Source organism: Temnothorax nylanderi, unplaced genomic scaffold (genome assembly GCF_030848795.1).
Source record: "Temnothorax nylanderi isolate EJ_2023f unplaced genomic scaffold, tnyl_v1.0 TNYL_tig0004_pilon, whole genome shotgun sequence".
Classification (NCBI taxonomy): Eukaryota; Metazoa; Arthropoda; class Insecta; order Hymenoptera; family Formicidae; genus Temnothorax; species Temnothorax nylanderi.
This window is the reverse complement of record NW_027249066.1, coordinates 1,151,045-1,176,489: the sequence shown is the minus strand read 5'-3', so window position 1 is coordinate 1,176,489 and position 25,445 is coordinate 1,151,045. Positions and strand designations below refer to the sequence as shown.

The following is a 25,445-nucleotide window of genomic DNA, read 5'->3' as shown; positions in this document are numbered from 1 at the left end:
CTCCGCTTACTCGAATAACTGTAAATCTTCATAATGCCTCGCGCGATGATATCGAAGATGCCATCTGCAAAATGCTCGTCCACTACGAGCATTTTGTAGAAACGAAAATGGCGTATCTCTATTTTTACGAAAATTGTTCGACGTCTCGGCAGCAACAGAACTGCCAGTGAAAATTTAAATGTCAAGAGAAGAAAGAAGAGAGAGTGAGAGAGAGATTCAAGCTAATAAATAAAGATCTTGTTTTGTAATAGAAAGTATTTTTAATAATCGCGTCACATGAAAATGTATCGAGTGCAAATTTTTCAAGCAAAGATAATAATCGATATTGTTACACTCTCCTGTAATTCGCGTTATTTCATATTTTGATATGCGCTGTCTTTATCTGTCTTTTAACGTTTGCTAAAAGAAGAAATGCTTCGTAAATAGCACCTTTCTAGTTTCGAGGTGACACGTTCCTCCGACTCTTTCGTCATCAAATTCATCAACAACGAGACACATGCATCATTCCCTTATCTATATAGCTCGCAGATTCATGACTCGCGATCGCAAATTCGAGATAAACGTAGTGAAATCTTTCCTGCGTCGCACGTTTAACTCCGTGTACAAGAATGTGGAAGTCGTGACGTATAATACGAATACGATAACGAAATTCATTATCTAAGAAAATACATTTTAATTTATTTTAATTTCAAATCAACGACAATTCTTCCTTTTCTCTTCTTTGTGAGATTTGTAAATTAATAATTCATCAAGTCGTTTGGAGAATATCGTCGTAGGCTTTTTTTTTACTTGAAAGATAATGTTTCATTGCGCAACGCTGTATCACTGATTGTCATTCTGACGGAATTCGTTCAGCTTCACGCCAGGAACGAGCTATTGTTGCTTTGTCCGTTTGTCCGTCAGTGTCAAAAACTCGAGATACACACCGCCGTGGGTCCGAAGGATCCACAATGTGATGGACGCTTATCCGACATCAAATCTTTGAAACACTTTTTTTTACGGAGACACCTCGGCCGGTGGGACGCTAGTTCGATGCGTAACGCACTCCGAGTTCCTTTTATTGGCGAGATTTCAACTCGACGGCCCATGGCGAATGGGTTTCGAGTACTCGATATGCCGTGACTAATCGAAAACGCTGGAAGAATACCTGCAGGGGCGGATTTACGTCTTCTACCGCTTTAACTCGTTCAATTAAATCTATAATAAGAAATCTGGGAAAGGTTGACATTCTAATTTTTTGGTCATTATGAGTATTAATTATGAGCATCAAACGGTATTGATATTTCGTATCTTTTTCATGTCTTTTTCATTTCTGTAATCTGCTAAATTATACATTGAATGAGAAAGGAAAGAGGAGAAAGAGAAAGATATTATTTAAAAAATTTATAGTTTTGTTTTTATTTTTTAGCTCAACTGTGTAAATGCGTTCCTGTACGCCCGTCGTACGTTCGTTGGGATAGGTCTGACTCGTCTCTCGTTGCACAACAATAGCGCCCGCCACAACGATATTCAGAATGCTTTCGCTCTGGTTACGATGACTACTTCGTCGAGATTCGATACGCCCATTCTCGTTTCTTACCACGGAATTAAACGTGCCGCAGAGACGTGACTCACAATGTTACTGGATCGACCTACGATCCCCCCGATAGAGTGATTCTCCGCGGTCCAAAGAATCGAGTCATCGGCGAGTCATCGATAATCGCTTCTTGATAGATCTGTAAATTGCCCGCGTCCATCTAAACTTTTTTGTTGCGTATGCGGTGGCACGAAAAAAAAGATTTAAAGAGAAATAAATATCTTTTCGCTAAAAGTGGTGTGGCATGATCGAAGATTGTAAAATCAACGCGGTATTTAACCAGCTCTCGTAATTGTCGCGAAATCATCTGACATAAAATACGGGAAGCACACAGATTTTTCTTAATCGCCTTTGCCTCACGATTCAACTTATCTCGGCACCTCTTATTGCTCCCCTCGACTTCCTTATGTTTAAACCGGACCAAGCACTTATCTTAATACGCCGATTTAGCCGCTATATTTCATCGTATCGATTGCGCTTAGCGGTGTAAGCGACTCCGACCATTTATTCTCGGTTCTCTCGCTGTGAGATATCCTCTCGTGATGATTTACAGCATTCGGGAAAATCGAGAAGAAAGTGAGAAACGCACTCGCGGCAACTCGTCGTGATAGCCGTAATTAGTGGACATCCTGTTTTTCCGATAATTTTCCGATAAAGTTATAGCGATTCATCGAACTACGTTTCATTTCCGTAGCGACACTGACAGACGGATACGATTTGATCGCCGCAACTCGACGCGATAGGTACACGTAGATAAGAATTAAGGGCTTTTACTAAGTTGCTCGCCGTGAATGTGTCGTGCACACATGCGTAACACGGGCTTGGAAAAATTAGCGGGGAAAGAAGACCCTGTTGAGCTTGACTCTAGTCTGGCACTGTAAGGAGACATGAGAGGTGTAGCATAAGTGGGAGATGGCAACATCGCCGGTGAAATACCACTACTTTCATCGTTTCCTTACTTACTCGGTTAGGCGGAGCTGTTCCCGCTGAGCTGCGTGAGTTACTTTAGCGATCAGTGCGCTAAGCACGCTTATATATGCGCGACGAATTGTATCGCTATCTAATTCTTATATTTATGGCGCGCTTATTGAGTTTTCCGGATTTCCCATATTGCGCATATGTAGCTCATGTGATCGCCTCTATGAAACGGCTATCGCCTATTGTGTAAGGGGTTTAATAGTTGATAATTCAATTTCAAGAAAAATTAAATTTATTTCTGTCAAATCTAAAAAAGAAAATAATCATTCCTTGAAGCTTTTTCACACCGAATACGATTTTTATATTAGAAATGCTTTATTACGTGTGCGCCACGATTTTTTGAGAAATTAGAGAAAAAAGAGGCTATTCTAATGATTTTTTAATATACTCATACTACATCTGTTATATATCACATCTATGTTTTTCATTTTTTAAATTTCAAAATCATTCGAAGATCCGAATACAAATCCGATATCAAAATTAAAACAAAACTAATATGACGGATAGCAAAATTTTCAAGATTTTGCAAAAATTACAATATAGGTACAATTATTATGTTTCAGATTATTGATAATTATTCAATATTAAAACTGACAATTATCAAACAAATACGAAAACAATGAAAGCTGTATTATAAGATAAAAAAGTGAATCTTTACAGAGTCGCAGTTTTATTTAATTTTTCACGCAACAGGACGTCGTTTTACGGATGACTCTTACGAATGATTCTCGTGACGATTGCCGTTCGCGCGTCACATCTGTCGTTGCAGTGAATGCACGTAATACTTTTGACGCGTGTCTCGGCACTGTCTTGAATTCCGGCGTTCCAATGTCGTTCCATTCCGCGCGACGTCACGCTCGGAGACGCGTGTACGGTGCGTCGCGTAGGTTGTCCCGATGCACATGAAGAATCACATACACTTCACCTTCCATTAGCATTGAATACGAATTAAATTAACCCTACGATAGCACATTCTTTCGAGTACAAGAGGGTGAGAGGAAACAACGATCGAATGGCGAACGATAAAATGCAATTTTTTTTCTGTTCTCGCAGCGAAATGGCATCGTCATAGCATCGAACGTGCTCGATAAATCGCGGTAAATGAAAGTGATGAAGTTTTCTTACGCGGCTGACTGTCTTTTCCCGATTTTTCTTTCTCGTCCAGGTTCTTATAATTTTCACTTAAGTAGAATTTTATATTCCGTCCTGTTCTTTCAATCATCATTTCTATATATTTCTCGTATACACATGCACAACTTTATGACTACCTCCATCTTCTCGTTGCACGCGTAATACGATTCCCGACACGCTAATTATATCAGAGCGCTGGTCCCGATGGAGATCACGACTCTTCGCTAATTGCACGCCCGGTGTGACCACGTTAATAGATAGTTTTTTAATTGGTTGCTCCTATTCGTTCAAATGTACTCACGTAAGATCCAGCGGACGTCATCTCTCTCTCATAACTATTATTAAAAAACATCGCTGTGACTAAATTACATAAAAGTCATTTATGCAATTTTTAATGTGCTTAATTTAACGCTTCTCATACGTTAAATTGTTGTACATATATCGTTTAATTTGAAACATTCCAGAGAGGCGAGATACGTAAAGCACGTGGCACGTTTATCTAAGTTATAGGGGAGCCTTTCGTCCTAATGGTCCCGTTTTTCCTTTCTCACCTTTAAATAGTGCCGGTCACCGAAAAGCGTCCCATTGTGCGACGCGAGAAATCTGGCCGAGCTGTGTTCGCGCTCTCGGGGCGCTCATGTTATTGACCTCGAAGATATTGCCGGATACGATCCGTACAGGTTTAACTGATCCTAGGAGAGGGGAGAGGCGCTTACACTTAGCCGAAGCTAATTAAAAGGATCCATCGGCGGAGTCGAAGGGCGCGAGATAAGATCGGCGTTGACGCCACGGTGAGAAACGTCGCCGTCGGGCGTTACGGCGACCTTTCTCGGGATAGGGGTGAGAAATCTTACGGCGTTTCACATAAATCTTCTCCCGTCTCGCCCATCTCGCGGATCGGTACGAGATATCGATAGGATGACGTGTACATTACAGGCGGCTTCGTTGTCTACTACGATAATCCTGAACAGGATTTGATTTATTCTATACGTTTTCTAGTTTAGACTCGTTCACACAGACTTAATTTGCGATTAAACAAAAATTCTCTATTTTCTCCTCTTGTATTATAACACCTATATTTAGGTATCCGGATTAGAAGACAGCGGATAAAGTGGTAAAGACGAGAACGTAGAAAAGAAGATGCAAGAATCAGTGAAAAAAAGGGAGCGGTTTACATACGTAATTTCGCGATATTATCTGGGCGCGAACATATCTGCCCGGTCCCTCAGCTCCGGTGCGGTGGAGTGATCCGCGGAGATTCCCACGCGCGCAGCGGAGAGCCCGTCCAATTTCGAGATTTCGGGGCCGGCCGGGTTAAATGTTAACATGGGAATTATGCTAATCGCCGTGGTGCCCTCGCCATTGGGACATTCGTCATCCACCCGTAGTTTTCTGGCCGCTTTTTGCGGGTACGTACGGCTTATACCGACCGTAGGCTGCGCGTACGGAGGTGATCCAGAAAGACGAGACGTATTTGAAAGTCTAATTTTTTTTTACGATTTTCATGCCCAAGAGAGAGAGAAAGATCGGAGTCTTCCTCCCGTAAAGCCATTCCGTCCGTTTCGCTTAAGCCTTTGTTTTTGCTCCCAGTTGCTGCACGCATGCCAAATTCTCTACTCCGTTTCGTTATTCCGTACGTGGTAGAAATAAATAATTTTTTATAACTTGGACATTATTGTATAATTCATTGCCTAAGGCCAAGAATGATTTATATAGAATTTTATTCGATTGCATAATTATCATTGCTCTTCTATAAAAACGTTGCCAAACTGTGTGTGTGTGTGTGTGTATGTATTTTAAGTGAGAAATAGTATATCCTTTAAGATAGCACGCGTAAATATGAATATATGCAAATTAGTTTTTAGATATTTACTCCCATCGGGAAATCTATGTGAGCGGAGAGAGGCGATGCGGGAAAAATTTACTCCCACGTGCTATGCTATACAGCGGACGGTACTACGAGCGGGCGGAGTCTGCGCGAGCGATTACCGGAAATTCATAACTTAGCATCAGGCCGACGAAAGAGGGTTAATCAGCAAAAATACGAGACGCGCTTTGTCGCGGGGAAGGCGCTCGGGAACGAGCGTTAGCTGAAATATAATTTTGCGTGGATTAGCGTGGGATTGTAAATTCGCGCTTGGGAATCGTGGCGCGACGCAACCTGGTCACGGACGGCGTATGGACCATAATATGCGATACCACGCCCCTAAAATCGACGAATCTGACATTTGATCCGTGGCAAAAACCAGAAAGGACGGTCTCACGCGATCTCTTTCTCCGACGTGTTATCTTGCGTAATAATTTCGTTAATCCCTTTTTTCTTTTCGAACGAAAATACACGCGCGCCTTCATTGCGAATTGAAATCCGTATCTTTGTCGATGACCTAGATGGACTTTGCTGTCTTTGTCACCGTGGAAACCAGTTTGGAACTTTGTAATTTGAGTGTTTGCGAGTGATGTATGTACTGCTGCTGCGAATCGTGCCTGCTTATTTCGCGACGAGGTCAGCCTCGCAAAGCTGTACGATAAATTGGTGGACGATTATAACGGGGGGTGCCACGTTTCAGCGAGATACTTGAAAACTATTAAATTTGAGATAACCTATTAAAAATAAGATTCAAGCCGCGTACAGAGATGATTGATCTTCTCTCCATTTAAAAAGAACACATAAAACACAACAGTCCATTTTCTCCAAATCGGATTTAAATAAAAACTATACGATCTAGGCACATTACTCCGATTTTTCGGATTACTACTATTCCTAATATAGAATTATGGTCGATTGCAACCCCAGCGTGAACATCTGCACCAGCTTGCGGTAAATACTGTTTAAAAGACATTCGCGTGCGCTTATACGTGCAAAGAGAGAAGGAGAAGAAAGTCTCCTTGCGCATGTGGTATCGAGGTGTGCAGCAAGTGTGTCCCTCTCCGCGGTGGGCGTTTCTTCCGATGATCAGAGTGGGAGAGGGTGGGTGGAGAAGGATATAGGAAGAGAGGGACGGGGGAGAGAGACGGAGAGAGAGAGGAGAGAAGCGATTCAATTTATGTCTCGACAATGCGGCTTTGTCTCGCCAAATTATCATACATGAACCTATATACATAATCCCGTGTACCGGCGCATTATCATATCATAGCCACGCATTAAAGTACCAGTTCCTCCCTGCCTCTCCCGTCTTCCCGTCCCTTCCCTCGTTGTATCGAGCGAGGCGCCTATGTTTATGCGATCGACAAAAGAAATTGCGGGTCGCCTCATCGATCGAACGCCCCGACGCGAGACGCGAGGGTTTCGCAAAGTTATCTTTGATGTGCGACGCGCGCCGACACTTCCGGTACGCCCAAGTACGAAGATATGCAAAGTTCCGAGTGTTACATTCAAAGAAATTGGGACACTATTTTTTTCGAAAAAGTCGTATCGTATAATGTAACATATTTTAAAAATTATAAATGTCGCTCTGTTTCTGTCTTTTCTTCTCTCTCTTCGAATATATCGGTGTATTCTTTTTTCTTTTTCACTTTGTTGTGTCATCTGGCTCGCATTGTACAGAATCTATTGTTCTATTGTAAGCGAGGAGAATATTAAAGTCGTATATGTGACACCCGCGACAGTGAGCCAAATGAATTCTGCAAGTCACTACGCGGCTCGAGGTAAGAATCGTCGACGAAACGACGCGAAATTAGAGGAGTAAGAGAAGCCCGGGGGACATCAGCAAGCACCTCAATGACAGGAGATATTTCTCAATCAATCCAGAGCGTATCTCGCGCGAGACTCTCGAGGGACTTGAAAATCCGAGGCATTGACGGGATAATTACATGCACGTAGACCGCGTAATATGTTCGTCTGTCTTGCAAGAAAAAGAAGAGCCTAAGAAGATAGAGATAGAGAATAAGAGGGGGAAGAGAGAGAGAGAAAGAAAAAAGAGGAAGGGAGAGAGAGGAAGAGAGAGAGAGGGCAGAAAAAGCAAGGGAAAAGAGAGAGATAAAGGAAGACGAAGAGAATGCTTGATAGCATTCGGCTCTTGTGCTACCGCTGGATCCGCCTCCGGCCACCCACGACGATGATCGTCGTCGACGATGATCGGTTTAACCTCCACTCAAATCGTCCACGAATATTTCCATTTGCATAATAGAGATTATATGCGCGCCGAGGGGAATCCGGTGTGAATTTATTTGCCTTTCTACGAGCAAGAGCTAGTAAGAAATTTTTTATTCCTATCGCTAATAATTCCCAAGAAAATATCCCGCAACATTTTATATAGCCATGCACAGATGCCGTGTAAATACATATAATACATATTCTGAACGCTCTTATTTTTAACGTTCGTTTCAACCTCCGTATTCTTAACTTTTACGTTACTCTTTCGTTATTTTATCACTTGGTAATATGCGCACGTGTGAGAATGCTCATTAGTTGAAGATAATCACATGATCAAGACATTTTTTTATTTTGTGCACAAGTGCATTCCCATTGGAATAAGAACAGAGACTGAGGAAAAGTGTTAAGAATAGGGAGGTTTCGCTGGCACATATGCACGGTGCTTTAGAATTCAAGCCGCTTGAAATCTCGTTTGACATTAGATTTATTTCGGCAAGTTCCGCGAAATCGTAATCAATACGCGTGAATGTGGGTAGTGCCGATTGTTTATTAAGATTGGCTCGATGATGAATGCGTCGTGTCGCATAATATGTGGGACAGCGAATAAACCACGAGTGGCGGAGTAGTCTTCAGTTATATGCGCGCACGAGTATACTTATGCGGTATACGTGTACATACTTACGTGCTTTATGCCAATGGGCTTTACAGCTTGCAGCACGTCGACGTGCTCGAGCAAGCGCGATAAAGCCGAAGGCTCGAGTTTAACGAAGCGCTTAATTCAAGGCACGACCTTTATTACTGATCGGAGGACGTTATACCTCCTCGCCAAGTCGCGATCATACGAATCGACAGTGAAGAAAGTCCACGCGGCAGATCGAGTATATCCTTTATTATCCCGCGGAAATAAAACAGCGCCAACGGACAAGTAGGTGAGCGGCAGAGAAAGTGAAAGCGCCGCTCGTAGAAAATAAAGCGTAGAAAATAAACTTTAATAAAATGTTTTTTTTTTACGAGGAATATTGTATATATATTTGTAATTAATAACAGCGCTAAATTTCTATGACAGTCAGACATGATTGATTTTTTCTTTCGATTCTATTATGATCCAAGAAAACGTGCGTGTCAAATTGAAGCATTTAGAAGCATGAGCTTAAAAGTTCGAGGTAGTGTATTTTTGATTGAAACTGTCTCTCGGCCATTGTAACGGCAGAATCCGACGTACGGCTAATTCGGAAGCGGATCACGTTAACCGGCGTGACATTTTGTGGAAGACCCTCGCGACATAGCGGAACGTACCACAGAAATGACTCATGCGAACGACTCAATGTCCCGATAACGATCAGCTCATTAAAGTACCGCGGCAGACCGAAATATGGCTTACCGGGGCATGACCGAGAGACGCGCGAGGATACGGATATACGTACGAAACGCGGATGAGAGACAAGCTCGCGAACTCCGCGGCTCGAGAGCAGCAGAAAACGACTCGGGCGAGCGGCTCACGTGCAATAGAGTACGCGATGGCAGGAGATAAATAGATAGCGCGGTGGAATAACCGAGGTCACGGGTCTGACATTTCGGTACGTGTGATCGGAAGAGATACACTTGAGAGCGACCGACATGGGCTCTCGACGCGCAGTACATAGATTTAGATAGCAGCACGGAACTCGTTGTCAAACCACATCTTCCACAATTCTTCGCTTTATTGTTAATTTTTCTATACTATTTTACTATACTGGTCACCAATTACTGCCTCGTACATTCATAAATCATTAATTTTTTTTATTGATACTTTTATATAGAATAAGAAATAATTTAATACATGAAGAAATAGAATTACATAAAAAAAACCATATAGCTTTTTTCAAAGAAAGAATCGATGACGTTAATATCTCATAAAAAACGTATATTATAATAAATTTATGCATAAATTATACATCGAAATTCTGTACAAACATTAAGTAATATGCCACCACCAACCAAAGAAATCTTTCCCTGTTTATTAATTAAATAAAATACGATTCATTCAATCGCTAAATGACGCGATATTCCCAGAATACTATTAGCGTCGCAGGAGTGGCGAGAAAAAGTAGTCGGCAATACTCGAGGGAAGGGAAGAGGAACGGCTTTTACGTTATTATATTATAAGTATGTCTCATGACTATCGCGAGCGCGGTTGCTACTGGCGAAACCTACAAAAATCAGGTATATTTGCATATTAGAAGAAGATGGAACGTCAACGATTACGTGATGTTGAAACTTGATTTACGATGATGCAGGAGATTTAATCGACAACTTCTATCGCGCTCGATAGCAGCGCGCAGTAGTGAGCGACGTCAACGAGAATGTCTTTACGGCTTTTCCGTTTCGATTTTATTGGAAAAAGTTAAGAGCGATATGCGCGCGCGTATAGCCGCGAATTCCTCGCAGCTATCCTTTAGCGTCGGAATTCGCGGCTAAACGACACAGTTAAAGACGCGACTTTAAAAGCATCGCCGGGTCTTCGAGTGCCATCGCGGTCTAAAAGACCGAGCCAATCAACGGCGGGGAAAGAAACATAGGAAAAAAAACATCTCATCCCGCACCCCATTCGGTCCAGCTGATAAAGTTTATTTTTATCATTGGAAGAATGTTGTTTCACGATGGAAGAATATTATTGAGGAAAGTTGTCGGCGTTACTAACAACGTGACTGATAGAAGTGGTAGATCGATTGGATAATTTTGTCTTTTTTTTCGATTACGTTTATATGTGACTAAATAAATAAATTTTCTTTTTACTTGGTTGGTAATTGCTGATAAATGAAAATGCATATCGAAACACAAAGCGCTATTAGTTTAGGACCTGAGAGATCGAAAGCGACTATCTCGTTATCGAGATCGTTAACGTAGGTATCTCCGAGATTTGATCTCTTAGGCAGGTAGTGCCGAAAGTGTCTCTGTGGGGAGGGCTTAACACCCAGAAAGGTAGCGAAAATCTCAAACCTGGCGCCTAAAGATTTATCGGGCGGCTTCTCCATTTTGCCCTTCTTACAAGAGAAACGTCAACGGTGTCAGCGACAGAACTAGAATTAGCTGTCAAGGCGAATAACAAAAAAATGCACTTAAACAGTACGTTAAAAATGTCATATTCTTTAAGCGGTACATCGATTTTTTTTAAAATCAATTTCTCGTTTATCGAATTAGTTGTAACTTTCGAAATTGATTGGATCGTAATCGCATCGGTGCAGCTTGTTGTAAAAGTTTATATTAATTTCGTGAAACATACGCGATACGTTCGGCCGAAGGTGTTATTACCGTAAGCGATCGCGCAAACAAACGAAAATGGCCGTAAAATGCGCCACGCCGCCGCGCCGCGCCGTTTCAAATCGGTAATGACCGGCTGTCGATGTAATTACGACGGATTAAAGTTAATTAGATTTGGTGCACTTAACGATCGTGCCGGGCTAGGGATAGCCTGCCTCGCTCGCTCGCCCATTCGCTCAACAGAGTGTCTGTCGTAATAAACGATGATAATTATAATGAAAGCGCGGATTATAGTGATTATCCGGTGGCGCGGAGGCATTCTCTCTATCCGGCGCGCTCGGTTGTAAGCGCCCGAGCCGAGTCGCTTTAACGCAGTTTGAATACATTAAACTTTTGTCACCTCTCTCTCTCTCTCGAAAAGATTGTGCGTGCCATCCGCGATAAACATACACGCCCTTATCCGCAGCTTCCGCCTAATAGAATATCCGCGCGCGGAGGTCGAGACGAGAGAGAGAGAGAGAGAGCCGGTCGGCATAGTCCTTTTACCGAAGCCAACCGTTAGGAAAATCTAGGATCGAAATTGTCGGTCCTCCAAGTGATTTCGCTCGAGCGCGTCATTAGCATAATTTTCTATGAATTTGTAATCGAGCGCCGATTGCCGATACTTTTCATGCTACGAAAATAGATCGGACTTTCCGTCGCGCGCATATAATTTTTGCACTGTGTATCGCTCTATAGACTCTAATCGAAATATCACGTGAATAATGATCCTTAAGTTTTATCAGCTATTGGCTCGTTGATACAGGTAGGTACATGTAATTATAACGTCTTCCCCGACTGATTACAGGTTATTTATTTTTGGTCGACTGTTACACGCGTAGGTCCGCTAGGTATGGGGATACTTAAACGTTCGCCAGTTTAAATGTAAATAGCTTCGTCTACCCTGGCAAATTGCTCACGGTTGATCATATACCATCCGGAATGAAGAAACACGCCCTTCACGCGCCGCGCACGTTCCCTCCTCGTCAGGATCGTCCCTATCGTGAGCGCCAAGAAAGAATGTGATTCTCTTTTTCTTTCGAGGAAGAGGAAACCCGCCCCTATCCACGAATTGTTCTCGTCAGTCTACCAAGATCGTGCCCTCGGTGGCGAGATCGTTCGTGATATAGAAACCATTTCACCTATTTATCTCGCCGCGTGAATTTTTAACGCAACCGTAATGGACGTGGCGCTATATTTTACGCGCATAGAAACTACCATTTAGTCTATCTAAACTACCGCTCTATCGCATTATTGTAGAGATTTTCTTAGGCGTATGCCACAGTCATATGCCGATTTCTTGATTATGATCGCATGATTATATGCGATTAATCGCAGTTCGTGATCATCGCCTGGGGAAGGCGATGTAATTGCCCTCAAATCGTCATAGCGACGCATCATTTCTATCTCGCTTCGATCAGTTGGCGGTCTCTTATGCAACGAGGATATATTTACGAGATATGCATGCGCGCTGTCGTACATTAACGTTCGTACGCGAGAAATGGAGCTAATAAGGATATGGATCGCGATCGCGTTAACGGAGCGGCGATACACCGCCACTCGGTTCACCATGACGATAATTTCCAGATAGAAGGCCGCGAATTTCTGCGGGCACAAATCTCTTGACTCCCTCAGTTAATGATCATTTGTCGAGATCAAATTAATATTTAATTTTTGGAAAATAATTCGATATATAGATTAGAAGAGGCTATAAGGGTCACACGCGGATCAAGGTGCGTTTAAATATTATAGTGATTTATTAATCAAATTCCAACATTTTTGTGTTGTGCGTCGTGTCGACGGGATCTCCTCGTACAGATCTCTTTGTACTGATCATTGCTTTTGCCATATGTTCACATCTTTTTATTTGACTCTGCGATGTATTCGTTTCTCCAGACTACCTGGTGAGTTATTCTAGAATTCTAATTTAAGACAAGGATGTAACTCCTTAATTACTTTACAGATTTGGACCTTGTAGTTTCACTAGGTTTCTGTAAAATTGAAACAGTAAACTCACCATGTTGAAGGAGAACATATTATTATTGTTAACATTATACCACTGAGGATGGCTCGGACAGGAGCCGAAACGTTTGGATTGTTGGAATTTGATTAATAAATCACTATAATATTTAAACGCACCTTGATCCGCGTGTGACCCTTATAGCCTTTTCTAATCTATATTTGAATTTCGAGGGTCTTTCACACTTTATTGAATTCGATATATATTAAATATTTTATTTTTTGTAATATCCGTCACTTTTATTCGTAATTGCAAAAAATATTTGTCTGCTGTCATCGGTGCTCCTCCAGTAACTATTTGGGCAAAGCAATTAGTAATGGATTTCTTCGCCACCCACGTAAATTTTCTCCTACGCTGCGCGAAGACAAGCGGTCATGCTGATTTTATTTATTGAAGTTAACATTGGCAGCTACTATTCGCGCGATAAAGACGACAATTTATTACAAAAGGCTTCAGCCTTTCTAAAGTCGATTTCAGATCACGCGCCGCAAATACCGTGGCAGTCTCCATGTCGACTATCGGTTCCTCGGCCTGTCACAGGCATTTAGAAATATTTTAATGCCGCTTTGTATATCCTCGCCCACCTTTCCCCTCCCGGAGAACGAGCCCTTTATGTAACCGCAACTCCTCGTTTCGCCCTTTGTCTTTCTCTTTTTCGCTCCTCTCCTTATACCTCCTTCGACCGACATCTCCTGACTACTGGTTATTTTAATTGGATCTTCGTCGAAACTTTTTCACCCCCACCCGTCCCAACCTCCACCCTTTCAAATCCTCCTTTCTTCTATCCTTTCACAATTCCTTGAACACGCTTCGCTCGATTTTTGTACGCAACGTATCGCCCTAAAGAATTCTACGGAAGAAACCAGTACAATGTGCGTGTTTTTATTTGTGTTTCTTTTCTTTTTATCAGAATTAAACATTTTGATAGATAACTCCTTTGATTTGAAAAACAATACCTTTTATTTTATAAATAAATAATAGACAAAAGAATTCTCTTGTAAGATTTAATATTTCATTAATGAGTGAAATATAAAACAGCTCGTCCTTCCGCAAATTTGTCACATCAGTATTGTAAAAATGCATGATAAAGGTCTTACCATGGTCCTACTACGTTGACTGCGAGAGCTTGTGGACAGTTTTACGTCTCGGAGAATGACCGTGATAAGTTTCCACCGACACGCGTTTACGGCGAGATGAGGCGCGAACAGATGCGAAAATCATGTCTCATCCAACATGCACCGTCGTACAATGTCGCTATTTGTATTCTCCATGATACTCTAATCGCGCAGTTAAAAAATTTGTTCCTTGATTCTACTACCACTAATAAGAAATTAAAAATTGATAAAAATTATATTCACTAATCGTAAGAAATTTACTTACACGTATTGCATCTCGAATCAATTTGAATCATTGCGGGCGCGTCAATACTAATATATACGACTTAACTTAATTAATACCCGCACGCGCGTACACAAATCAATCTTCTCAAATTTAATTGTACTCAATATTTTGAAGGAAAGGAGGAATTTTTCAATTATTTAGCGCAGACTGTTTAGCAAACCTTTGGCGCTGGCGAGCTCTTTGTAGCCGCCGTCAATGGTCGATGCTGAGTCAGCGCAAATATGTGATGCACGCTGCTTTTTTGTGACCATTATCCCCGGGTCTCGGGCTACGCAGGTCTTTAGTCCATGCTCAGAATAGCTTCAAGACGAGGGATATTCTTTCTTAAATCCTCTTTCTTTTTTCTCGCGCGGATTGTGGATACATCTGTATGCGCGAACCGTAATAAGCGCCAGTGCATCTACCATCGGCATCGGATGAAGACAGAACTCCACTACCGAACCGAACTCACCGAATGGTATTACCACTATCCTCGCCACGGGAGGGCCCCGTCCTGGAGCCCGGGCTTACTTTAACACTGTCGGATCTTAATTTAATCCCTCTCTGACCCTTCCCCCCCTCTCTCTCTCTCTCTCTCACTCCCTGCGAGAGCAATGCAAGAGACCGACTACGGCTCGATGCATCGACGCGCCACTAGAAGCGTGTAGTCGTCACGAAATATATTGTGTTAAACAGATACTAAATTGTTTCGTCTCGAGGCTTTCGTTGAAGACCATCGAGCACGCCGCACGAGATGGACATTCCTAATTGAATGAATCTGACGGGACGCAAGGGCTCTCGTTACACACACATAATTACACGTCAATACCGCTTCGCCGCGGATTCATTATCGTTAAATCGCACGCGGCGATTAATCGCGACATCGGCCGATATATTAAACAAATAGCTGTAACGGAGAGCCGCGGGAGGGAAGAAAAAGCGGGGCCCACCGCGTTAAAGTACCCGGCGGACCGGAACGAAAGGATACACGTGAACGTCACGCATGGCGATCGCGAACGACGTGTAATCATTATCATAAATATATTAAATCCGATCCAACGAACGTTACATTCGGCTCGGTCGCTGGGTCGCTACGTGATCGTTCAATTTCCACGCCATCGCGCCGGAAGACAAACGATCGGCGGTTCTCGTTACGCGTCCCGTGGATATCGCCTGTTGCACCGATAGAATCCGACATGTGTCCCGGTCCGCGAGAGATCCCCGCGTCCGGAAAGTGACACGCACGCCTACCGGTGCTTACAATGTACGAGCCCTTTCACAGCTATTTGTAAACGTCAACAGGCCTCTCGAGTGACGCGCGCGGAGGCGCTCCTTTTCAAAAGCCAGTCGTTTCACACAAATATTCTCAGTATGTGTGTGTGTGTTTTCTCGCGCTGGATGACGTATATTTTTGAAAAATATCTCGAGTTTTATGAAAATCGGAGAATGGATCGTCCAGAGAGGAAGCTACTCGTTATCCTCGATCCGATACAACTTATTATTATTTTCGATTCGAAATATGAACTGTCGAGATTCAGACATTCGTTACATCGGTATTGGAAAGCCCATAAAGACTCGATTCCATTCCTATCACGTGAACAAGCGCGCGGGATAACGGGGGAATCCTGCTCGGGGCTATATCTCGCCGTGATCAATGAGGACCCTTCCACACCTGCATATTATGCTTCTCGCGTACGATCACTTGGAAATCGTAATTTAGATTGATACCTGACGTTTCGTTAAGTATATCGCGCGTTTAAGTGCCGGGATGCACTTTTATCGATAGGATTTCGAGGCGCGATAGGGTGATGATGGATGGCCGTCAGTTGCGTTGAGAGATTATTATCTTTATAGTCTTCTCATAGCGCCGATCTTATGCCATGACATATACGAAGAGTGCATTATGATCAATTCAAGAATGCTACATTGTGATGCAGTCGGAATAATACTTCTTAATTGTTTTTAAAGAATTGTGACAATAAAGATAGCGATTATTGAGGACCAAAAAATTAAAGTTTTTACATACTTTGTCATGTAATCTTTATGACAAATACGAAAGACTACATCTCGAGCTCGTTATTTGAGAACACACGCATTACGTCGTCTTCGGTTTAAGCTCGAATAATTTTGAAAACGATGATTACTTTTTTAATCAGCCAAGAAGCTGTCATGTTACATTCTCTGAAGGTAAACACGATATCTGCGCGACGACACGATGTGCAACGATGTCTGTATATCATTCACCATTCTGTCTTGCATCATTAATTTCTGATAATCTGCAACGTGTTCAACAAGACGACAGAGCCTCGCGTCAGACGGAGCCGCGTCAAAACACATCGCATTTATTAAAAGTACTTTAATCGAACGTTTCTTCCTTATCTCCGCTAACTACCACTGATTATTTCGTAAAAAATTTTTTAAACGGCCCCATCGCAGAATTTATCGCAGTCGGGAAATTACGTCGGCTATATATTCCACCGTTGTAATTATATTAAGCTTAATTCCGCCGTTCTTCTTCACTTCATCGGTAAGATTTTATTCCCGCCCGGGAATGCATGGGACGGGCTTCATCAGTCGGTCGCACCGACAAAATGATCTCGTTTCCGCCGCGCGACGACGATAGTCCGATCGGGCCTTAATCTCTGTCGCATCGCCGCTTCATTCATCCACTTAGCGCGCTCATTACGCGCGGCGGCGTGGCCGGTAGCCGAGCGGCTCGTAAAACACAACGAGCACTCTCCGCTGCCGTTTCTCGTACGGATATAACATTAAATTCGGTCAGTCCGCAATCACGCGTTACGCGCCGCATTACATAAACGTTTCATTTCGTTCAACGTCCGTAATTAGCTCTGAATGACGGCCGTTCTTGTGCATATTAAATCATTAGTGTGTTTATGTAACCGGGCATTAAGTTGCGAAGGAAATTCCAATCGCCTCTGTTAATCGCTATCAATCTTGACCGATTGAATCAGCAGGGATTGTGATTCGAATCTACAACGTACCGATACTTTCTATTCGACGTTACCTCTCGAGGTACCGATGTTCAAGGAAAAAAGAAAATGCTAAAATATATTTGCACAAAGTATCAAGTCTTTATTCTCAATACACATGTGCGTGTATATATATGTGTATCGTTCTACAGATACGCGTTCCCAACATCGCGACCTTATTGTGTTGGCCATGATAAAATGACGAAACGCAGCGCTTATTTCGAAGGCTCTCGGGTAATTTGCAGTCAATATACCGCGCTGATCGTAGATTACTCTGATCCGGTAATGACGATCTTGTAAAATGTCGCTTTATCGTTATTATCCGCGCGCGCGCGTTGGATTCTGTTCGTCGAAGGCGAACGCAAGAAAGTAATTCACGAACGTTCGACACAGAACGAAGTTGATAATAATCGCGAGGAAAACGAAACGAAAACGTATGCAGGGAGTTTTGTTATTACAGAAAATATATTCATTTTTGTTAGAAAAATAGCCAGAACTTGGCAACGTCAACTAGATATGTTTATACGAATTTTTCTGATTATTTTTCAATGCTGAATCCACTTATGCTCGTTATAACAACGAAATATTTTGCGCAGATTTTTTTTATTTCTTTAGATCTCTTTCGAAATACCTTTGTACCAAAATCCTTTTATGCATTACTTATCAGTTATTAATTTATTTCCTTCAATTATTAAGTTTAATCTCGGAACTTTTCGCGTCTTTGTTTTCCGCAGGAGACGCAACGTCGTCGCGTGCATAAATCGATTACAGTCGTAAGGCTTATGGATTTTATCGCGAAAGCCGGCGCGAACATTCGATTTTGACGCGGTATGACGGGCTTTCAGCACGTGTCCGAGTCACGCGTATTGCGACCTCGCGAGAATCTCCCTTCCGATCCCTTTGCTCGTTACTTCGGCGAATAGTGATCGTAATCGACGTTGCAATTTGCGTACGCGCTCTAGCCTCGGGCGACTATCGATTAACATTTTCACTTGCCGCGCAGTATAATCGTGGAACGCGTTGACAGCTTTCTTACACGTTGTCTCATTGAGATTACCGGCAGATAAAATGGAAATGCGCATCGTTAGTAAATCGATTGTTTGTTAAAGCTTTTCTTCGCGATTCCTGACTTCTATATCGATACAACGCAATTCTATGATCGGTGCAATTATAATTTTTACATCTATCATTTTAACAAGCATTCAGTATCTTAAATATAATTGTTTCTCACCTCGTTTGCCGTGGCTCCTGGATCTGCCCAAGAATCAGAAGGGCTATCGCGATTGTCGCGATATCACCGCGACGCATCTCTTACATCACAATCACCTTGTTGTTATTGAATGTAAAAAGCGGATGTGCACGCGACAAAGTTTTACGCTTCCGCGGCCAGCGGATGAACGACGCTCACCGGAAGTCGATCGTTCGGAACTGGGATCGACCCCGTTCCGCTGTCCAGTCGGATCATGTGAGATATTCGTCGTGTGTGCAGTCTCCGTTACCGCTCGACGAGCACGGTCTCTCGCAGGCACTTGTCGCGGGTTGACGGTATTTTACAACGTATATGAAACTTTGTCTCTGGTGTTTATCCAACACCGGCCTCGAGCGACGTTTCGTGAGAAGTTTCTTGTCGCGATTTCGATCACTGTAATCACTCCACGTTCTCGTTAGCACCTCGTGGCGACACAAAGCCGCGCGCGCACGTGCGCGCGTACCGGTCAGGTGCGAAAGAGCCGAACTGCAGAGCCAACATTTGGATTTTCTAAAGTGTTTGCGCGCGTTTTAAAACTCTACGGCCCCGCGCCGCACCGTGCGGCGCCGAGTATTTACGGTTCCCAAATACTCTTTTCCCGAGAGAGGCGTTCTCCCCTCGTCGCGGTGACTAAGCGGCCGAACGGCTCGTCTCTCGCACACGTATCTCCGAATCGTGCATATCGATCGCGTATCGCGTGCCGCGGGTGGTACTCTCATCGGTGATAATTGAGACCGGACTCGCAGAGGGCTCGCGATCCGTAAATTCGATCAGCGGGTGGTCACAGCCGCGATCACGAAGGGTTAACGGAGTCGTCGTGCGTGTGTGCACTCGTGTTCCTTTTCGAAGCGATTTGCCGCGGTATCGCGGTGGAATGTGAGCCTTAAGTAAGATTTACTCGATTCACCTTAATGAGGCGCGAACCGGCCGACTCCGATCTTAGAAAGTCGGTTATCCTAAGCCGGTAGACGCGTTTATCTGGAAGAAACGGCGGATCGGTTATCCTAACGAGCGAACGACGATCGCGCGCCGGGTCTCGTTAGCAAATAGATACCAATTAAAAAGATAACTAAGTACCGTCATTATCGGCGCGGCGTACTTTATACCCCGAGCTCCCGATCGTCAGATCGCAGATACGCGGCGCTCACGCGACGCGCTATCGCCGAGGAACGGCGATCTTTTGCCGTCTCACGCGAGAATGTCGGCCGATTGTCATCGCTGCGGAGATCCTCGTCGCCGTCGTCGTCGTCGTCTCGTTAACGATTTCGATGCCGAGGGAACTTATCAGCCGGCTCATCATCGTCACTCCCGCGCGCAAGACGCTTAACGCTTAACGATCCTCTCCTCCGCCGGTGGAGAGGAGATCGCGCCAGCGAGATCGCGTAAACTGCAAAAACCGGTGATCGATCGTCCAGCAGTCATGAGAGAGATGTGTTCGCTTCGTTTCGCATCGCCTCGCGGTTACTCTTCTTCTTCCATCGTCGGTCGCTGGCTCGAACGAAGAATTCCAGCGCTCAAAGAGCACCCTCCCGACGAGAGGAGCTCTGCTACCGGTTCTTATTGTCTCGTTGTCTTATTGTTCCGCCGTGTCAGTCCTTTTGAATCTGCGCCTTGTCGACTTGGAGCACCTCGTCACGAACAAAGCCGCGCGAAGAATATCCCTTGTGAAGCTCCTTTGCGCCACTTCCTGTCCGGTATTCCCTTTTTGTTGGATCGGCAACCCTCGGTTCGGTAGCCGAGTGCGTACAATCGCGTCTCACAATCGGCATCGGCGATCGCTGGTCGATGCTCGTTAGCGTTCAAATCGATCCAGCGTCGTTCTCGATCGCCTCGCAACCAACAAGCGTGATTCAAACTCTAGCGATCGATCGTGTCTGCGCTCCACAGATTGACATTCGCAAGAGTCGTCATCTCTCTTCACGCGTCACCGCCTCCAGGTAGTAACGTTCGTTGCGTGTCGTTATTCATCGTCCATCCGCACGAAAAAGATATCATCGTTTCCATATATCAAAGATCGATAAGCGCTTCTCTCAGACGACAAAAATTCTCTCGATGGGCAGAGAGAACGTTCGTGTGAAACAGAAAGGAACGTGTCCGTCAAGCGATTTTTAACGTAACGAACGTAATTATTATTCAGGTAATTATCAATCGCGGGATATAATTGTCGATCCGTTCGTGTCGTGTCGCGTGCACAACACCGGCACGCGTGCGGGAACTGGAACAGAGGGTAACTGTGCAAGGTGTGCGATACAACCTGGTGCTCAAGGTAACCGCCGCCACCACCACTACTGGCACCGGCACCACTACTATCATCAGAACCACCACCACCAACCACCACTACCACCATCGGGCACTATAACCAACGGCACTGCGATCGCCGGCTACGAGTTCCTGCCATGGGGAGCCAGCCACCGGAGGGTTACTCGACGAGTAACTCGCGCGGAGAGTTCGACGAGCAGCGGCGCGTCGTCGCGCGCGCATGGGAATTTGAACGAGCGGGCAGAAAGTAAAGCGCGTGTTCGGTCCGAGAGGAGGGCCCGCGATGGACTGGCCTCGGCCACAACCCGAGTCCTCCTACCTTTGGGATCAGGTCCCGCAGCTACGATGTTACCTCTACGATCCTACCTCCTCGCACATCTCGACCTCTCTTTCTCGCTCGCCTCTTTCTCGTTTCTCGTCTCTCCCCATCTCTCTCTTTCTCTCTCGCACTCCCCCTTCCTCCCCGCCCCCCGCCCCCCGCCCTCCCTGTCACTCTCCTGCTCTTTTCCTTCGTTCTTACTCTCTTCCTGCTCTCTACTTTGCTTCTTCGTTTCATTTCCACCCGGTTCCCCGTTACCTTTCCTCCGCATTGCTGCCGTGCACGTTATATCCTCCCGGTCGCTCTTCTCGCTATACTTGCCGGCCGCTCGTTTTGCTTCAGTTTGAAAGTTACTCGTCCACCCGCCGCCCGCCGATACCCTCTCGTACGCCAGATCGCCGTACGTCTATATCCGCGAAACCGCCATCGCGGATTTGTGCCATTGCGTGCTTTCGATCGCACGCCAGATACCACGGCGATGATGCGCGAGAATCACAAACGCTTGTTACTGTCTCGATGTACGATATCCGTTTTAATGGACGTCAAGCCTTTCAGCTTCGCATGATGAAGAGATATCGATTTTAATGCAATCGAATATTTTTATTACTTTATATCGATCATACATCATGATGATTTTTGTTATCAGCTATCGCACTGACTACAAACATATAAACTATATAATAGAAAAATTTGTATATAAACCAATAAGAATGTGTAATAACAACAATTTCTTATCTATAACCAGTTTTTGCACAATATTATTTTTGCATAAAATTATATATATTTTGTGCTCTTTGTAAAGTGAAATGGACAAACGCATCGTATTCTTAGTGGTATAACTTCGAATTGTTTAATGTCAAAGATCGGCTCTAGAGTCCGATTAAGTTGTTCGATTAATTGAATCCGTTCAGCACGAGCAGGATAATTGACCACTCGTACACCTACGTCCGGCAGAAGGTCAGATCCTGTTGCGTTGTAACTCCTTTTTTAAGGTGCTATGCATTGTGCTTGAATTTATTAACTTTAGCCTCGCAAATTATAACTCGAAAGTTTTACGAGCTGCATACAAGACTTATTTAGACTGATGGAACGAATTGATGACTTTAATTTAAAATAAAGTCATATGTAATGCTTGAAAATATAATAGTTATAACGGAAGGGATTTTTATTATTCAATAAGACACACAAAATTACATCGACAGTTATTTTTGCTCCTATATATGACATCCGCATTTTAGATAGAAAATTATTATTTAAAGGAACATAAAAGGCTGAGCAAAGTATATTATTATCCTTGTAATGTTACGTAACTGAGAAACGTGATGAATGACATACATCTGCGTGCAAAAGTTCGATCCTATCGTAGGCACGGCTTTGTTTCGGGAATGGATCGGTCGATCCGATCGGTCCAATCGACTCGAGGTAGACTTGATGTGTGTGAGAGGTGTGCCCGATCCGGCTGACAAGTATACATCGACACACTTAAGGAAATGCTCGAGATACTACCTAAACGATCTTCGCGAGATGAGATCTGATTGCTCATACCGAGAGAGGAAATTTTAAGGATGTCACTCTCTCGAGCTACCTCGTTGCGTTGCACGGAACGAATCGATCATTAAATGTCGTGCTCGAGAATCCGCGATGAATTATGTGAGACTGGTTGAAGAGAGCGCCGAAAATAAAATAACTGTTTGTAATAAACAAGCAGAGACATACACGGCTCACGCATTCGGCCAAATTTTCCAATTTTTTCCCTTTTTTTTTACGTTCGACCAATTAGGAAAGTTATTGGTGCCGCCGGGGTACTGTTCGTGACATCGGAAATTAGTATGTTGAACTCTTGCAATTGGCAATTTTCTGCCCTCTTATAGTCCCGTGGCATGCAAAATGCGAGAGCCGATATACATGCACGCGGTGAATAAAGTATATATGCACGCGGGCGATGAAAATTTTATTCAGAGGACGGATCTCGTTGAGGAGCTCGCTTACGAAAGGAGTCGTAGTTCCCTTTGCCGTTCGAGGAAACAAGCGTGCCGTATACCAACCAAGAGCCGGAGCCCTTGAGCGAATTCCATTAATTATATACCATTACGTCGTAATTGTACGCCATATGTTTTCGATTTTAAGGGGGTCTCGTCGAGTCGGGTCGGTCGCCGTCTCACGTGCATGCCTCACACGATCCGATGCTGTCAAGACGGGGAGAAAAAGAAATAAGGTGATCGCCACACGAGACCCCCCGGCAACGCTACAAAATACGCGAGCTCCGAAATTTTCGAAAAGAAGGACGCGATTCTGATGAGGATCCGGCGTGAAACCATCTTTGGCTGAAGCACACTTAATTTAAGTATATACCTTCCTCGCCTTATTGCCAGCCGTGTATAGATCTCGACTCTTTATTTCTCTTCTCCGTTTCTAAGATCTTGAAATTATACGTTCTCATCTTGTAAAAATGTAAAAAATGGAGCGTAGTATACAAATGCGACGTTGATGGTAGCGCACGATGCAATTCGTGACAATAACGCTCTATCATTTTATTTGTGTGAGCCAGACAAACGACAGGAAACATGTCTGGCTGAGCAGAGTGACGCATTCGATAGGCAACCAGCAAAAGAGACTCGTTCACGTAGGATTGGATTTTCTCTATGAATACGTATAAATTGTTCTATATAATTGTCTACCGATAATAATTATAATTTTACAGTTATGGGGAGGCGATAGCGGATGTGCCGGAAGTTATGTTGCGTCACAATTACACGGGATATAGGATATAGGTACATATAAAACACGAACAAAAGACAAAGCCGGCACTACAAATTCATTGTGAATCCGCTATTTTATACTCATCTTGCTCGCTACCGCCGGCTCTCGCGATTTCTCGCGTTTCCCTCATCCCGCGATCGAGGGTTCTCTTGCGCGGAGTAACGGACGAGCACACCGTAAAAATGTTTACAGCCCACCGTGAATTTCGAGCGCGCAGTTTTCACGCTGTAGCACTTTAACGGAACGTCATTAGCTTTACGATATAGCCGGTAATTTATAACACCGTTTAATTAACAACGCTTTACGGACAATGCGACGTAATAACGACTGTCACCGATGTCACGACAATATGTTGGCATGAACCTTACGATCTCTAGCTCTTGCAGAGATTCCACGGACGCGTGAAATACTGCACTTAAGTCAATTCCCGGTAAATCGACAGTGAAAGTATGCAAAAGAAATATTTTTTTTAATTATTCTAAAAATTATTTAATCATGCGCGTCCGTCGTATTTTCTGTCCCGTGACATTCATGCGGCAGTTTGTAAAGCGGCGCACTGTTCCCATTATCATGATAAAATTCAAGCTACGTTACACCTGCGGGGAAGTTCAAGGATTTTCTTGGCCCCGCCCTTAGATAAATTATCTGTGGGAGCCTCTAATTCGAGCCGCATTATGCTAGGAACCCTACGGCCGTGCTAGGTCGTTTATGACTCCATTATTAGCCGGACGATCGATGGTCGAAATGTAGAGGTACAAATACTCGAAATTACTGAGACGAATAGCTCACACTTCCCTCTAACTCGTTAGGGTTCACCGAAAAATCACAGTCTTAAATCTAGACAGTAAAGTCAGGTAAGATATCCTAAATATTTAGTGTGCAAATTTATATAAAAAACGCGGCGTCATTAACGCTTTCGTTCGAGAATCTTTTTTCAGAAAATTTCGACTAGCTTATACCCTCTCGAGATAGCGCGGTCCGTCCCGAATAGAGTAAACACGTTTCTTTCGCGGTGTCGTTGTTAAGGCCCCGAAAGGGCCTACCCCAATCTTTTATATCTCGGCGGATACAATGCCGCCCGGAGGCCTAAACTGGCTAGCATGTAGAAGACATTGTACCCGACAAACATCTGCTCGAAATACAAACCGCTAATAGAAGTGCACAAAGAGATATCACTAAAGAAAAATAGTGTGACAAAAAACCATAGGGGAAGCGACGAAATCCGAACGAAAAATGGGGCGAACAACCATGTCTACACCATGTAACGAAAGAAAAAAAAACCAGGTGAATAATAGATCTAATGGAGAAGTTTACTCTAAAAGGGATTTACGGCTAATAGCGACATTTCAGTGACAAAAGACTTTATATTTTTAAAGAAAATACATTATAAATCGTATCTCGAGATTCAATC

General features: G+C 43.7%; 1 protein-coding gene across 3 annotated transcripts in view; it reads right to left on the bottom strand.

The window, feature by feature from the left end:
- The window catches only part of LOC139773515 (protein Wnt-7b), a 50,154-nt gene that overhangs the window by 22,069 nt on the left and 2,640 nt on the right, over nt 1-25,445 (bottom strand). For 2 of the 3 annotated variants that reach the window (XM_071707996.1, XM_071708003.1), the window contains exon 1: nt 18,679-19,589. The exons of the other annotated variant lie outside the window; for it this stretch is intronic. In XM_071707996.1, the coding sequence (XP_071564097.1) occupies nt 18,679-18,755 (77 nt within the window). In that variant the 5' untranslated portion in view covers nt 18,756-19,589. Of the gene's footprint in view, nt 1-18,678; nt 19,590-25,445 lie in introns of those variants that run through there. 3 annotated transcript variants of the gene reach the window in all.